The 17,377-nt window shown below is 31.9% G+C and overlaps 1 protein-coding gene and 1 pseudogene across 3 annotated transcripts; both read left to right on the top strand.

The window, feature by feature from the left end:
* The first annotated feature begins 2,277 nt into the window (after window positions 1-2,277).
* On the top strand, window positions 2,278-5,366 carry LOC111301426 (protein SOSEKI 5-like). Of its 2 annotated transcripts, XM_022897051.2 has the most exons (4): window positions 2,283-2,664; window positions 2,819-2,888; window positions 2,982-3,869; window positions 4,540-5,366. In XM_022897051.2, exons 1-4 carry the CDS (start codon window positions 2,400-2,402, stop codon window positions 4,706-4,708), a joined length of 1,392 nt encoding a protein of 463 aa, XP_022752786.2. In that variant the 5' UTR covers window positions 2,283-2,399; the 3' UTR covers window positions 4,709-5,366. The 2 variants fall into 2 exon arrangements, with proteins under 2 accessions (XP_089600977.1, XP_022752786.2); XM_089744851.1 differs by lacking the exon at window positions 4,540-5,366 and having other exon boundaries at window positions 2,278-2,664; window positions 2,982-3,873.
* A 10,469-nt stretch (window positions 5,367-15,835) lies between these two features.
* LOC111301414 (zinc finger protein ZAT8 pseudogene) lies at window positions 15,836-16,685 on the top strand (annotated as a pseudogene). Its single transcript, XR_016328336.1, has one exon. The product of XR_016328336.1 is annotated as a zinc finger protein ZAT8 pseudogene (transcript).
* Window positions 16,686-17,377: the final 692 nt, after the last annotated feature.

The raw sequence follows: 17,377 nt of genomic DNA, 5'->3' as shown, positions 1-17,377 counted from the left end.
TGCAATAGTTGGCTGAATCATGGGTGCGTTTAAATGATTCCCAAGTCCAACCACTTGGGCCCGTTGGATGGCATATTTTGGATTCGGGGCTCCCCTTTAGGCTTCATAACCCATGATCCACTACTGAATTTTCTCCGATGGTGAGTCCAAAAAGATACCACGAATTTAGGTATAATTTAATTTTGGAAGAGTTATCATCAAATCAATTCTTGACATGATTTAACTATAGTCATAAATTTTATTTTAAATACTTTAATTAGATAAATTTAATTTTATTAAAAATCAGATTTAATTAAAATTTGATAGATATAATAAAATCACGTTAAAATTTTATGATAATTATTATTGAATTAAATTTAAGATCAAATTTTAAATCAATAGAAAATAAAATCATGTTTTGAATGGAGAATATTTTCACTTTAAGAAAACATCCTCATTTTTTACATGCGTGGTAAGGATGAGAAAAAATATAAAAAAATTAAAAATTGATTTAAAATTATAATGTTCAATTTAGATCAAATCAATTTTTTTAAATTCAGTTAGGATTAAATTTGAATATTAAATATATATATTATAGTTAAATTGAATTACGGATTGACAAGTGAAAAACTAAAAAAAATTGAATAGAATTGAATTATATATTTTTTAATTTTTATATGTTTTAAAATTTTATAAAATAAAAATAATAATTTTATATCAAAATTTATTTAAATATATTAAAATTTTATATTAAAATAATATATAAAATTTTAAAATTAATAAATCGAATTGATAAAATTTAATTTAATTTTAATTGAATGAAAATTTAATTTAAATATTAATTAAAATTTATAATTTTATAATATTATATGATATAAAAAAATTAAATCAAATATGATATAATTTGATTTAAATTATTATCATCCGTGGTACGTGAGACCTGTCGACTTGATGCATTTGACACAATCATACAAGTTGGAGCGAGGCGCCTTTGGGTCCTCTCATGACTCGAATGCATGTCCATATCCATTTATAAAAAATTCCACGTGCATTTGCATGGGAGTAAGTCTGAACTTTGGACTTTCTGGCCGATTTTTTTTACAACCGACCGATTTGCTTTCGTCCCCTTTCTTCAAATATTTATTTCCAGTACTTTAAAAAAGAAATATTTATTTCCTTTGTTTAACAACATTCCGAAACCTTATTTCCCGCTGCAACTTTACAAGACATAAAAGCGGAAGCCTTCTTTCATATCTGGACCCACACTACTGATGAACATCTTCAACAAAAACTCCTACCGTACGATCTGATCCTATCCCTTAAGATCACCAAAAGATTTAGCCACATCTAGTTGCGGATCACACGGTACCGTATCAACTGTCTCCTTCTGATATGAACCGTTGGATCAGTCTAACCATTCTGAATCGCTAACTCTTTAGTCTTTAATCTTCCAGATACAGCCATCCTCCAATCTCTCATGGACTCCATTTGCCACGTGGATGTAGGTCCACGGTATATTATATTTTTTATCGTAATCAAACGACAGGACGTGTAACAACTCAATCATGCCTTTTTGTAGTCAAAGTTAGGCGTGGACCTTTCAAAGACTAACAAGTCAACTCATCGTTTTTTCTCACTATATAAATGTTCTCTTTAAGTTTCAAACTTTCTTGAATTTTCATCAAAAAAATGTTGAAATTGAGAAGAGTATGTCCAATCCCCAATGAAAAAAAAAAAAGATTGGCGATGTTTTTGCCTTTAATGATGTAGATAAAAAAATTAGTACGTCCAATTATAGAATGGTGTATTTGAATTTAAATTTGGAGATATAAATTTAAGAAAAAAACTCTAATTTTAGGAACCAAGACATATAGATAAAATTAAAAAAAAAAAAACATTATAACTACTAAATGTAAAAAAAAAAAAAAAAAACTAATGGTAATATAATTAGACAAGAGAAAGTAGCAATGGATTATAGGAGTAGTAGTAGTAAGAGTTACCTTAAAACACCCTCCAAAATAGGCCTAAGGGGCACATTAAAGTAATTATGAAATGTGTGCTGTAACGGCGCCGTTTGACATTATAATTTGCCTTTATAATTCTTTATAGTGTATAGTACGAGATACAAACCAACAAGTAATTTGACTGTCAATGTTAATCAAAACAACCTTTATTTGTTTCCTAGCTGTTGTCTGCCCGCCGCACCCCCATTTTGAACTCTCCCCCGCTTCTCCATTTCACACTCTCCATTCCCTTTCCTATAAAATTCCAAATCAACCCATTCCTTCTCTCCTCACTTGCTTCCCTCTCCATCAGGTAAAATCACTTTCTCTCCTCTTTCTCCCCTTTTTAATGTCTCATTCTTTCTCTTTGTTGTTTCTGTTGTTGGGGTTTTCAGATAGAGAGAAAACGAAAGTGCAATGGCGGTCAGTTCCAGAGGGAGAATGACAGAGCTTGGAGTTGTTTCAAGGAAGTGGAAAGATAGAGAAATAAGCCCGGAAAGAAACAGAGTCTGGATTGAACCCAAGCCTCACAACAACACCATTAACAACAACAACAACAAAAAGTCTTTCAATATTGAAAGAAAAGTTGCTGTTGTTTACTATTTGTCTAGAAATGGTCAGCTTGATCACCCTCATTTCATAGAAGTTCCTCTCTCTTCTAATGATGGACTTTATCTAGAAGGTAAGAAAAGTATTAAACCTTCAAAAGGACTTCGTTTGCTTTCTGGGTTTTGTCTTGAGGGGAAGAAAAGAACGTTAAATTTTGAAAAACTTTCTTTCTTTTTCTTTTTCAATCCCTGTTTGGTTCCAGAGAAAATAATCTATTTTTTCTTCAGATGTAATCAACCGCCTAAACCTCCTTCGAGGCAAAGGCATGGCTAGTCTGTACTCTTGGTCCTCCAAACGGTAACACTCTCATTCATTCCCAACCGTCGGATCAGATTACCATTTCCATTCACCGACCGATGTTGATGTTTCAGTTTTGTGTTTTAAACTCAGGAGTTACAGAAACGGCTACGTTTGGCACGACTTAGCAGAGAACGATTTTATTTACCCATCTCACGGGCAAGAATACGTTCTCAAAGGATCGGAGATTCAGATTCTCGACCACTCGATAAACCCTCAATCCCTGGAAATAACGTCGTCTTCTTTTCGATTAACAAAACCGCCGGAGTCTCAAAAGACAGGTAATGAGCATGATTTTCCTTCAGTCAGACGGCGGAGGAATCAATCTTGGAGTTCTATTGATCTCCAAGAGTACAAAGTTTATAAGGCTGAGTCGAGCTCCGAGTCAGCTCGGAGACTCGCTGCCGATGCGTCGACTCAGACTGAAGATAAAAGGAGGAGAAAAAAACCGGTAGTAAAGCAAGCGGAAATTGAAGAGTTGCGGAGTCAAAGTCAAAGTCAAGAGTTGGAGATGAATCAGACTACGGAGCTGGTTGGGTGGGGGATTTCGCCTACCATGTCGGACTCGAGTCCGGAGACTTTGGAATCCTTGATTAAAGTTGATGGACGGCTGAGATTGCGTAATGGTGGTGGTAACGAAGATAGCTTGAATCGGACGGCTGAGAATTGCCCCAGTGGGAGAATGAAGCCGTCGTCTGTTTTAATGCAGTTGATATCGTGCGGTTCGATCTCATTTAAGAATTGTGGTCCCAACTCGGAGAGGAATCAAGGGTTCTCGTTGATTGGGCACTACAAATCGAGGTTGCGACGCGAAGCAGAGAATCGTCTCCAGCTGGGGAAAGAAGCAGGGATTGAGAGGGAAATTGGAAGCTTCTCAAGGGTAAGATTGGAAGATAAAGAGTATTTTAGTGGGAGCTTGATTGAGACCAAGAAACAAGAGGTTCCTGCATTGAAGAGATCTTCTTCTTACAATGCTGATAGGTAACCTACAATGCACAAAATTTCTTTGTTAACAGTAACTTAATGATGATACATGAGTGAATTTGAAGTTTTGGTTTGAAAAATGAACTGTTCTGTACCTGGAAAGCAAGTCAAGTGGGTTCTTACCTTACCTTTCCTGGGATTTTGAGTAAGACAATTGATTCTATTTCTGAAAGAGGCCCTGCTGGCCTGTTTTGGGTATTGAATGTAAGATTCATACAGGGTTTTGGCTGACAACCAGCTAAAGCTGTTCATTTTGTTGCACAGATATAATCAATTGTTCATGCACTGGAATGTCTGTGTACGTCTTCAACATCTGTTCTTTTCTAATCCTTTTTTTTTTTTTATCTATCAGCTATCTGTCATATTAAATGCCTGCCATCCACATTAATAATCCATATTAAAATCCCATCTGGTCCCAGAATTAAAATCTTGTATTTGGGGCTTTATGTAATGAAATCTATAAGAAACAAAACAATTATTGGACTACTTTCGTACTAGGATTGAAGGGGGACCTAGGAAAAAATTTTCTGTCAAGATTTTAAGCTTATACTTATTAGATAAAGAAAAGCTTAAACATTAATTCTTGTTAGATTGTTGACTTCCTTGAGATTTGCTTTTGCTTGTTGCTCAGTTCATTTGATTAATTTGGGAACTTTTTAATCATCAGGAGCTCACAGTTGCAGTTGGCAGAAAAGGAGAAAGATGGAGTGCATGCCAAGTGCATACCAAGGAAGCTAGAAACTCTGTCAATGAAGAAAGAAGGCAACATAATCACAGATAGCAGCGGTGAAAGTGGAAGCATTAGTCAAACGGGAAGCAAAAGGCATGACCGTTAGATCTTCATTTTTCATTGGTGCATTGGAGCTGAGCTATGTGAATTGTAGCAGTTTGTATTTTTGTTAACAAAACAGGGAGAAGTGAATGACAATGGAGAAAGATTATAGGGAAACGCACAATGAGAGGAACAGTAGGGTTAGGAATCTTGTAAAGCTCTTTTGTTGAAAGGTGTAAAATTTGTCGATTTCCGTTTGCAGCTTTCAGCTTAGGTCAACTTTTGATGCCTTGATTTTTGTGGGAGTGGTTCATTTTGTCTTGATTTCGGTGTATTGGCACTAACCCCTAGTAGTTTTAGGCCATTTTGACAATAACTTGGTTTGACTTTGAAACATGGGAAATAGGATTTCATCCTAGGTATTATCATCTGCTTTGGTCTTAGGCTCCATTGTGGGAAAGTTTTGTTTTTCATGGCTGGCCTGTCATGGATATTGGAGATGTGAAACTTAAAGAATGTACACCAAGAACTTCCAACCTTTCCCATGGCAAATTTCGACTTCCATTTGGCAGATCTTCGCCTTAGAATGATCACTGTGCAGAGAGTTGGAAGGAGTAATATCTGGTATTGAACTGAGTGTCAAGTTTAGCAACTGTCTGTGTGATCCTTCAAAGCTTGCAGTTTTGATGCTCGCAATATATACGAGTCCGCTTTCTTATCAATTTTTGTCCGAATGGCTACATTTGGTTGCATTTCAGCTTATTGCATTTTCATGTTCATAAAGACTGAAAACAATGCATGAATGTAATCTCATGTTCATACAGAGCAACAGTCCATGTAATTTGTTTGAACAGTACTAAAATCTTAATTTTGAATCCAAAATTCAATCCAAGACAAATGACAACCTCAAATACGATGTACTACTGATCTATTACATTTCATTGAATCGGAAGGAATTAAGAGTGATAATGAATTAGATTTGATTCAGTTCTTTTAAATAATACATAAAATTATGAATTTTTAAAATTTAATTCAAATATGAATTCAAACCAAGTCATATGATCCAAATAAAACTAAATCAAATTTTACTAATTTGATTTGATTCAATGGTTTTTTAAATCTAATTTTTTTTTACTTTTTATATATTATTTTAATATAATTTTTAATATATTTAAATCGATTTAAATATAAAATAATTATTTTTATTTTATAAAAAATTTAAAAATATATAAAAATTAATAAAAATATATAATTCAATTCGATTCGATTTTTTTATTTTATTTTTCGATTCGAAATCTGATTCAAACCTTATACATATATTTAATATTCGAACTTAATTTAAATTAAATAAAAAAATTAATTATACATATATTTAATATTCAAATTTAATCTAAACCAAATAAAAAAATTAATATAAACTAAACACTATAATTTTAAATCGATTTTCGATTTTTTCAATTTGTTATTAACCGTTCTATTCATATTTCAGACCATTAGGACAAAACATTCAATTGTTTTGAAGAGCTTGATCGGTCTCATAGTGAAGAACTCCAGGTCCAGTTCCAGGCTAGTTCCAAAGCCCAATATCACCTAGTAACATTATTTTGCCGAAATCTGTAAAGATTTTACAAGGCGTATGTAGCCCAAAGAGCAAAAGCATGACCATGGGCTTTGTTTCCACATGATGAAATTCCTAGAAAGGAATGACATTTAACCAAAAAGAGAAGTAAAAATATAACTTTCCTTATTTAATACTTGTAATAATGTTGTTTGAGGAAAGCATAGTCTCAGCATAAAATCGAGGTTACAGTAACATTGATACCTTCATTTTTTATTCTTAAAATACCTAATTAATTGTCCAAATTCTACACATATGAGTTTCTATTGAAAACAATTAAAATTTAACGCATGAATTTTATGTACATACATGTTTGCCAATGATTTCTTCTAAGTTATAATAATTAAAATTTAGTCCTAAAAAAATTATAATTAATTTGCCAAAACTGTCGTTTTTATTGCAATTAGATAAAAGATTATCAATAATAAATTTATCAATTTCTGCATCTTTGTTGTTCTTATTTTATAATAAACCTAAAAATTAAATTAATGTTTTACAATTCATGTTAATGTATCGAATACGAAATATATTTTTTATTTTTATTAATTTTAATATGTATTTTTTTAATATATTTTTAATATAATTTTCTTTATCTTATTAAAAAAAATTATTTCTGTTAAATCAGCTTGTTCTGCAAATCATATACATAATGACCAAACTAACCACAAAAAGCCACCGTCGGCTCTGACCATCTATGACTATGGCAGAATTTCATCCCATTTACCATTTCAGAAACCAAATTAAACCAGATGGCATTTTAGTCATTCTAATTACCTTCCAATTCATTTATCATCCCATGTATAATATTTAGTCAAGACAAAAATTTTCGTTTACAAAATTTTTCTCTCGATTTTGAGGGAATCTCTCTTTGCTTCCTACGAAAAATCTAAGCATGTTTTAGTATTAGTTGTAAGGAAATAAAAGATTGTCTCTACCAAATTCCAATGCCCATGTCTTTTGTTTCTGTTGCCACATTGTCTTAAAACAAACAATTTCAAAGCTCTTCACTTCCCTGTAGATTTCTCATTAGGTAAACATGAAAAACTATATAGCTCCTCTCTTCTTTTCCTTTCTTATTTCATCAAAGTTTCTCCATTTTTGCATGCTTTCAAAGCCATTGAACACAAAGCTACTGTGTTTCTTTTATATATAGTTATTGCATGTTACTTGTCACTATTCCTTTCATGATTTTTTTCCCTCTGTCTTATGGTTTATGATATATATTATGGTTTTATGATTAATGGGTTTTGGTCTTTTTGATGAATTCTAATATAGTTATTATAATTCTTGTTTTGTTGAAGTTAGTGGGTTTTGTTTCTGGATTCAATTGGGTGTCTTTTTTGGGCTGATGGGTCCTGTAAGAGGGTCAAAGAAAAGAAGGAAGATAGAGAAGAAGCCTGAAGAAAATGCTTCTGCTTCTGGTTCTCCAGCGAAGGAACGATCTGTTGATTGGTGGAATGAGCTTTCCAAGAGGATGAATGGTATTTCTTTTAACAGTTTTGTTGGTTCCCTGTATCAAACTCTTGACTTTTGTTCTGTTTTTACAATCTTTATTTGGAACCTTTTTTTTATGCTTGTGGTGTGTTACTGTGTTGAAAATGATATTTGCTCTAGTCGATCATTCATGGCATGGCAGATATTTAAATTTCTTTTAGCAGTTGACAGATTTTCAGTTCATGGGTTGCGTTCAATTTTGGAAAATTTGACTGGCTTTACGATTTACATCATATATGAAAATATATATATATATATATATATATATATATATATATGTTGATGCGTAGAAACTGCATTTCGGAACATATAAGCAGGATCCCTAATCTGACTTTCAGGTCGTTCTTTTATCGTAACAGTCTGGTTTTGTTGTGTTATTGAAAGGAGAAGAGGATAAGATAATCTTTTTTAATATTATGATATATAGTAATTGTGGGCACTTAGTAAAATCCAAGGAAATAAGGTTATATTGGTTTTTAGACAATGCAGTTTCTTATATTTACTCTATGCCTTACAGGAAATCCAACCTTAGCTCCGTTTGAATATGATAATCCTTTGCAGCTCAGAATGTTTAAGTTGTTTTCAAATAGCTAATCCAACCATAGTTCCGTTTGAATACAATAACCATTTGCAGCTCAGAAAGTTTAAGTTGTTTTCAAATAGCTAATGCAGTTGAAAAGCTGATTCTTATCTTACATTTGAAGTTGTGATTTGATTTACTTTGAGCATGGGTTTAAGAGGAAATTTAATGAGGACACTGCTGCTGACAAGTGGAATTGGAGATAAAAGGGGCTGGTCATTGTAGATAACCCTTTTTATATATGCAAGTAATTGTCGATAACTTGAGTACACATTTGTAAGGAGGGAGTATTAGCCAATGTAGGTGAGACAAAAGATCGTCTTCTTATTCTTCTTCCTCGCCCTTTTACTGATTTATTTATTTCTTCTTCACAGAGACATATAGAGATAGAGTTGGTTCCTAGAGTTTGCTTCAGCTGTAACTTATGAGACTTGTCAAGCCTTGTTGTGCAAAGATAATTAGCATTGATTTTATATCTGTTCATTGTGATATAATTAATGGAACTCTTCAGATACCACTTAGGAATGGAATGTGTATAATCGATTTATCAAGTAAAAGATTTGACACTAGATCGATTTGAAAAATATTTTCCTTTTATATACAATCAGAAGATTTTAACAGCAGCATCTTTTTATCTTGAAGATTTCCCTCTGTTGGTTTATGTTAACTGCTGTTGTCCAATAGGTCTTTCAGAATATTGTTTTTGTTCTGCCAGAAACATGCATCAACAGTACAAGTAGTGTTTCCTTTTCTTGAAAATATTATCTTTGATGTATATCTAGTTCTTATTTCTTCAGTCATCATATATTGACTGCAAATGCTAAGGAGAAGATACATCGAGAATCATAATTTCTTGAACATGAAATGTTACTGATAAAGTCAATCAAATTAGACATTCATCAGGTCATTAGGAACTATAAATAAGAAGGGTTTGACTGCTCAAAACTAAGGCTTAATATGCTAAGAAAAATATGCCTGTTCTTGATGAGAAATTGCTAGCGTTAAAACCTTGAAATACCTCTAGAAGTCAGTATGAGCAAATACTGCTGCTGTGAGCAAATGATTTGAACATGGTTAGATTGAACTTAGTTCAAGTAAAATGTTGCTGTTGAGTGGATGATAAAATTCTTTTGGATTTATAAGTAGGAAACTTTGTTATCTCATAGCCTGCAGGTTAGGTCATTAATTGCTAATCCATGGAACAGAATACTGCATTCTGGCTATTGTTATCCCCTCTTCTTTCTTGTATTTGTTTCCATTGTTTTATGGTTTTTTTACTCACTGCTGACTTCTATAGGTTGGTTTGTCTTGTATTTAGTTGTTCTAAATCTTGTGATTCTTGTCTTATTTTGAAATTTAATGTACCATCTAAGACAACATTTGTGTTAGTTTCTTAGTATATGTTAAAATATTTAATGGCTGATAATCTTATGTTTCAGCCAGGTTGTTTCATAGGTTGAAAATTGTTGCTCCACTTTCACGCCATCTGCTGAATGATATCTTTCCATAGCATTTATTGTTAGCTACAGATATACTTCTACAGATTTTACTGACTAGTGTTGTCAATTAGGAGAGATTAAGAAAGAAAACATGAGATAAAAGTTGAGGGTTTGAAGCAGATCAGGGGAAATTAACCTTTGCTTGGCAAAGTAAATTGTAAATTAAGCTATTGTGTACTCCTTAATGTACCTAAAGAGTTTTCTAACGAAATTCAACATAATATAGGAACAAGACGAAGGAGTTATATCATGTCCTTTGCCTTTCTTCAACGAGCCTTCTTTTCTTGGGTCCATTGGAATAAAATGATAAGGGCCACTCCAAATTTAGTAACTTATCTTCAATTCCTCTCTCAACAAGATGTGAATTGTCTTTACAATGATAAGATATAGATGAATGAATTAATCTTATCTAGCTAATTGAAACTTCTGGATGAGTAGAAGTGGCTGAAAACCGTGCATGCTGTTAAACATCAATGTGCCTGGTTTTTTTTGTCACCTTTTGGTTTTTACCGGCCCTAACCAGCGATTGACTGATGCATATCACATTCAACAGAACCTATCGCATTTCAACTTTACCTGCAATATTTGCATATTTAATGTTTCAAAATGGTGTGTTTTGTCCTATATAATACAATTATTTATGCATGTGTATAAATCTGACATTAACTTTCACTGGCAAAACCAAAGAGGGAGTCACAATGCTCAAGTCTACTCAATATTTTGCATTCCTATAATTATGTTGCCCGATGAAAAGGGATGAGAAAAGTTGTATTTTTTTTTTTTACCAATACATTAATCCTGATGGTTGAAATAATGTTTGTCAGAGTTACTAGTAAAATTCCACAGATCATCTGCATCAATCCTATGTGTTTCGTATGTGTAAATAGTGCTTTCTTCTTATTGGCTCTTTCTCTCTGACTGTAGGTCTTCAATCCCCATCTAAAGGTCTCGATAAGTTCAAATCTGTTTTCAAAATTTCCAGAAGAACCTTCAACTACATATGTTCACTTGTAAAAGAAGATATGATGGCTAAGCCAGGAAGTTATACATTTTCAAATAGTAAACCTATGTCTTTTGAAGATCAAGTAGCTGTAGCTTTGAGAAGGCTAAGCTCTGGTGAATCACTAGTGGCAGTTGGTGATTTGTTTGGGCTGCACCACTCAACTGTCTCACAATTGACCTGGCGCTTTGTGGAGGCCATGGAAGAAAGGGGTCTTCACCACCTGCAATGGCCTTCCACTGAAGCAGAAATGACAGAAATAAAGTCCAAATTTGAAAAGATTCAAGGTCTTCCTAATTGCTGTGGTGTGATTGACACTACTCATGTTATGATGTGTTTGCCTTCATCAGACCCTACAAGTAAAGTGTGGCTTGATCATGAGAAGAACCACAGCATGGTCTTGCAGGCAATTGTGGACCCTGAAATGAGGTTCAGGGACATAGTCACTGGGTGGTCAGGTAAACTTGAAGACTGGTTGGTTTTTCAGAGTTCAAATTTCTGTAAACTGTGTGATAAAGGAGAGAGATTGAATGGGAAAAAACTTGAGCTCTCTGAAGGATCAGAAATAAGGGAATACATAATAGGGGATTTAGGCTTTCCTTTATTACCTTATCTTGTTATACCTTACGAGGGGAAAGAACTACCGGAATTAAGGGCCGAGTTCAATAAAAGGCTTTCTGCAACTCGTCTGGTGGCACACAGAGCATTGGCAAGGCTCAAGGAAATGTGGAAGATCATCCAAGGGGTAATGTGGAGACCTGACAAACATAAGTTACCAAGGATCATCCTGGTTTGCTGCTTGCTTCATAACATTGTTATTGACTTGGAAGATGACGTCCAGGATGAAATGCCTTTGTCCCATGACCATGATTCAGGTTACCATCAAAGGATTTGTAGATCTGTTGACGTCAAGGGTGTAAACCTCAGAGATAATCTGTGTCTCTACTTGTCAGGGAAATTGCCACCATAACTATTTTCCATTTCTGATTCCTGATTGGTAGTTTTCTTCACATACAAAAGGTTTATATAGGATCATATCATTGAAGTTGGTTTTCTTTGCTTGATTTAAAATTGTAAAAGTTAACATAAGCATTGCATTTTTATACAATTCTCCTCAAATTATAAAGTGATGCTTGAGACATCATGGGAGAAACGTAGATTTTTTCCATCGTTCATACCATGTCCAGAGGTGATTGGACGCTGTGTCCTGTTTCTCCTCCGGTGTTCAGTATCTGTAAACCACTCTTACCAGATGATGATGACTGATCCTGATGAGATACCTTTGGCTGTAGGCTGGCTAGCTCGCTCTCTCCTTCTATCCTGATGTAAAGTCTCATTTTTTTTTTTTTTTTTTGGTCTCAGGTTCCCATTAGAAAACCCTTTTTTTAATTTATCCAAAGAAAGGAAAAACCAATCGCCTTAATCTCATTACTTGCCATCTTGGATCGATCCATCTGAAGAATATTTTAAGAGTAAAATCTTAAACGTATGTATTAATGTATCTATTATCCTTAAGCAACGCTTTAAATGCTCATGACCAAACCTATTTATTCATTAATTCCTTTTCCATTTTCGATTTTGTTATAATATAATAATAAATTTCAGAGGGATTTGATAATGTCAGCATCCTGGAAGTGCAAAAGGCATGCCTTGTTTCTTGTTAAAGAAAAAGCATTGGTTTTCAACTTTGACACGCTTCCAGCATATAAAGTATGAACAACCAGACTTGACTTTATGTCAACAACTATATCAGTATCAGATATATATAAAGAAATTCCTCTTTTGCATTTTTCATTTTTCATTTTTTCGCCCGGATTTGGTAGAGCCAGCAGACACTTTCCCCAGGTAGAAGGTACCTTGTAATTGTACTTGACCCTGTGCCAGTATCAACTAATTAAAATATTATATTTAAATAATATACTCAGGAATTTATTTTTTATTTTAAGGATTTAAGTATCAAATACTAAAAAATTTTGAAATTTTGTAATGTTTTCAATGTCAACATTTTGACGTTGTCACCAAAATCATCTAGTTGTAATTCAGAATAATTGTTTTGAATATTTCCCTGTGCAGGTGGATTTGGGAAAAATCTTCTGATTCATTGGGTTTCATATTACTTTTTGTTTCCCCTGAAAATTGCTAGAAACTAGAAAGTACTTAATGTATACTACTTTTCCATCCATAAGTTTGACATTAATTATTTAATATCAATCAAAGACTTGTCAAAAATTGCAGGAAGAAACGAATAAATGATTTTTCGTGTTTTCAAATCATGTCGATATAATATATATAATAACATGAATTATTTAAATTTTAAATATAAATATTACATATTTAATATATGTATTATGATATAATTAATTTATTTAAATATGATATAAATAATATAGATATATACAAATAGATATGATTAATACGAATATATACAAAAATATAATTAAAATAATAAATAATTATAAATTATATATCATTTATAATTTAATAAATTTGACATATTAATAATATAAAAAATACTTAATATTAAAAAAGTAAAAAATTTAATACTCATTTAATATATATTTAATATATATATTTAAATTTATATTTATATTAAATAACTATATTAATTTTTAGTATTAAATTTAAAATGATAAACTATTAAAAATTAAAAAATAAAATAATAATATATAGGACTAATATAAATATTAATATTGTAATTATGTTAAATTTATAATAATTATTAAATGAGTATCATAATTAAATATTTAAAATAATTTTTATATAATATTAAATAACTAATTAAGTATCATAATTAAAATATTAAAAATTAAAATCATCTTTATGTTTATATTAACTTCAAATAAATATAAAAAATATATTAAACATATTAAATATATTAAACGTATATTTATATGATAATATTAAATTAAATGTATTATTCATATCATATTTAATATTTAAATAAATTAATACATATACGACACTAATTATATCATGTCGAAATTTATGTTATCTCAGTATTATGATCAAAGTAAATAATTAGTTTATAAATAAAATTTATAAAATTTTGAGATTTTTTAAATTTATAAGTCGTCTACCAATAAAAAATCATAAAAATTTAAATCTGAATTCTTTATACTTAAAACCTATAACTGAATCACTTAGTTCAACCCAGGAATCATGAACATAGAGTAACTCAGTTTTCATTTGAAAGATCTAGAGTCCAGCTTTGAAAGATGTAATGGTGTTAATTAATTTTTTACCCCTTTTTTTTGGGTATCATAAACCAGTCGATAAGCTTGACAGAAAGTTTGAATTTTGGATTCAAGCCAGGCAGCTGGTAAAGAATGAAAATATTTTATTTTGAATCATACATTACTCATGTGAGTCATGTCATCTCAAATCCTTTACTTTTTATATGTATTTTTTTTATTAATCTTAATTATTAAATTTTAAAATTTTCGTCAATGCGTTCAAACTCATAAATTTTTTTAAACGACATAAAAATTAATTAATATAACAAAAAAACATATATATTCAAATGCGAATAATCAAATAATCTATTAATAATAACAACAGTCATATAATCTGTTAATAAAATATTAAATTTTAATTTTTTTAAATATCAAATAACCTAACAACATTATTATTTTTTAATTTATGGCATGATTAATGATTATTCAATTATTAGCACTTCCTATGTGAAAGGTTTGAAAATTAGGCTCATAGAATCATCCAAAATTAAGATAAAAGTCACTTTGATGAGTGGAAAAGCTATAACATTTAAAAAAAAAAAGTAATGTTTAACATCTTAAGTTGTCTTTTTTTTCTTAATTACTTTGAATATGGGACAAGATTCTAGAGAAAGAAGCTTCTATAATTTGGTCATATATAAATTACATAACCTAACTTGAAATTCACAAACTTGGAAAGAAAATTCAACATATTCCATTAAGAAAAATGCTATAAATGCAATATTTTAGTGGGAACAGCACTGTTATAGAATTATAATAATGAAGATGACGACTATGACTATGCATAAAATTCAAAGAAAATCTCCAACAATTTTTGTTCAAATAACTACAGCTTGTTTGCAAGTCAACTGATCCAGAAAGTACAGTTGAGGAAATCTTCTTTTTTTTAATTAATAATTAGTGATGCCAGCTTTCAGCAGCAAGTTCATGTTTTACTCTTCTAATGTATTTTTAATTGCTTCCCATTAGAATAAGCCATCGTAAACATATTCACTTGGTGTATAATGCGTGCAGGAGTCTCATATTTGACAGAGAATAAAGAAAAAATATTAATGAATCGGTTTTGGAATTGAAGGTTTCTAATTTCAATATCAATTATATTAAAAATATATATTATTAAATTAATTTAAAAATAAATATAATAATTTATGTAATTTTTATATTAAATATATATAAAATATAAAAAATTATTATATAATATAAAATATATTTTTAAAATTTTATTAAATTTTAATAAAAATTATAATAAAATTAAATAATATATTTTATATTTTATATTGATGTAAATTATAATAAATAATTTATGTAAAATATAATATAAATATATCAATTATTAATTACAAAAACTATGAAATTTTAGAAAAAGTGACGGAACAGAAGAAGTGAAGTGTGAAATCCTAGTCACCTTTGAGGAAAATTGAAGACCGCGTCGACTTAGGAACAAGATTCTTTTGATTTGTTGTATAACAATCAAAACAGTATTAAAGGTTTCTAGAATGTCAGAGAATTAGGAGGAAGACTCCTGCTGAGTTGCCTCTAGCGACTCTTTCTTATCATGTTCATATTGCTCAGCTACGCGGTGACGCTAGCGTGCTGAAGATGGCGGCTTCAAGTTCCATTTCCACCCATAAGACTTACACATATTTACAACAAAACCCAATTTAATCCTCGAGAATCGTTTGGCCAAATCCGTCATTTTGACCTGCCAAGTTCCAACTTGGCACACACTCGGCAGCTCCTAGCTATAAATATAAGTACAAACTTTCTCGTTCATATCATCCAAGTTTCCTGTCAGATACTCAGCAGCGGCACACACGGAAAAGCTTAGCTTAAATTTTCACTTTTCAGAGCTTCAAAGTTCAGGCTTTTAAAACAGTTTTTAAATTACTACGATGAAGAGAGGCAGAGAAGTTGGGGAAATTGAGGCTATGGCTATGGCAAATAGCTTGATGTTGCTATCCAAGGTTGGCCAAACCGACCCATCAAAGCATTACCAGGGTCGTGTCTTTGCATGCAAGACGTGCAACAAAAGGTTTTCATCTTTCCAAGCGCTCGGAGGCCACAGGGCGAGCCACAGGAAGCCAAGGCTAACAGGAGGATCAGGCCTTCCCGAGATCCCTGTTTCACCTAAGAAGCATAAGACCCACGAGTGTTCCATCTGTGGCCTGGAATTTGCCATTGGCCAAGCTCTTGGGGGTCACATGAGGAGGCACAGGGCTGCCTCAAATGAAGGGCTGGTGACTCGGGATCTGTTGCCAGAGATGAAGAAGTCGAGCGGTGCTGAAACTGCTTTGTGCCTGGATCTGAACCTCACACCTTGGGGAACTGATTTGGAGTTGAAGCTGGGTAAGGTGGCTCCGACCCCTGTTGTTCATTGTTTCATATAGGATCTTTTCATTGTTCTGGTTGTAAAAAATATGGTTCATGTTTACCCATTTTTTTGTGGGGATTTTTAGGCAAATTTTCTTTACATTTTTTCTTATTGTATACATCTATAGGCGGTGAAGAACTTAATTTCTTGATTTTTTTTAGTACGTAGTAGCAGCTTATAATTTGTTCTGTAGGCTCGGTTCTCCTCCATTTTACTATATATATTGATAATTTTTTTTATTTTATATATTCCAGTTTCAGTAATTAATTGCTTTAAATGAATTGCCAAACAAGGTGTTAGTTTTGTTTTGACATATAGTATATAAAGTTATTCAACCATATATCCATAATATACTACTGGCCATTTCTTCTAAATCTTTATAACATATTTTTTTTATGTTATCGTTGGGTACTTCACTCGTAAAGACTTTTTAAACAAGCTATAACAAAAAGAGAAAAAAAAAAAAAAGTCTCAACAATAATTAAATTAGGTAACAAATTATTTATAAAATTGTGAGGAATTTTCTAATTAGATAAACTCTAATTTAACAGTTACAGACCAATGAGACCCATCCACGTTTCGGTTCCCAGTGGATACTACCATACAAGATTACAATCCTCTCTAATGGATTCTTAACCAATGGCTCTTAAAATGTTTGTAGAACAGCTTTCGCCATATCATTGGCCCACGTAGCTGAGTTACAGCATTTGAACCATCAAAAACTCGACACGTGTCGATTGTTCTAATCGCAAATTAGCACCGCCCGTTCAATATTCTCTTTAAAGCCAAGAAAACCGAAAGTGACGAAACCCTCGCTTTGATGAAGTTGGTTGCAATCGATCAACAGTCAAGATCCATATTCGGAATACAGGTGTACGTCAAAGATGAAAGTATCCATGACGTATGATCGATCAAGCAGTTGTAGCCCACGTTTCGAT

This window comes from Durio zibethinus, chromosome 15, assembly GCF_047325235.1.
Source record: "Durio zibethinus cultivar Kanyao isolate XHJ-2024 chromosome 15, ASM4732523v1, whole genome shotgun sequence".
Taxonomy (NCBI): Eukaryota; Viridiplantae; Streptophyta; class Magnoliopsida; order Malvales; family Malvaceae; genus Durio; species Durio zibethinus.
The sequence above is the reverse complement of the archived record's forward strand: the minus strand, read 5'-3'. Positions and strand labels throughout refer to the sequence as shown.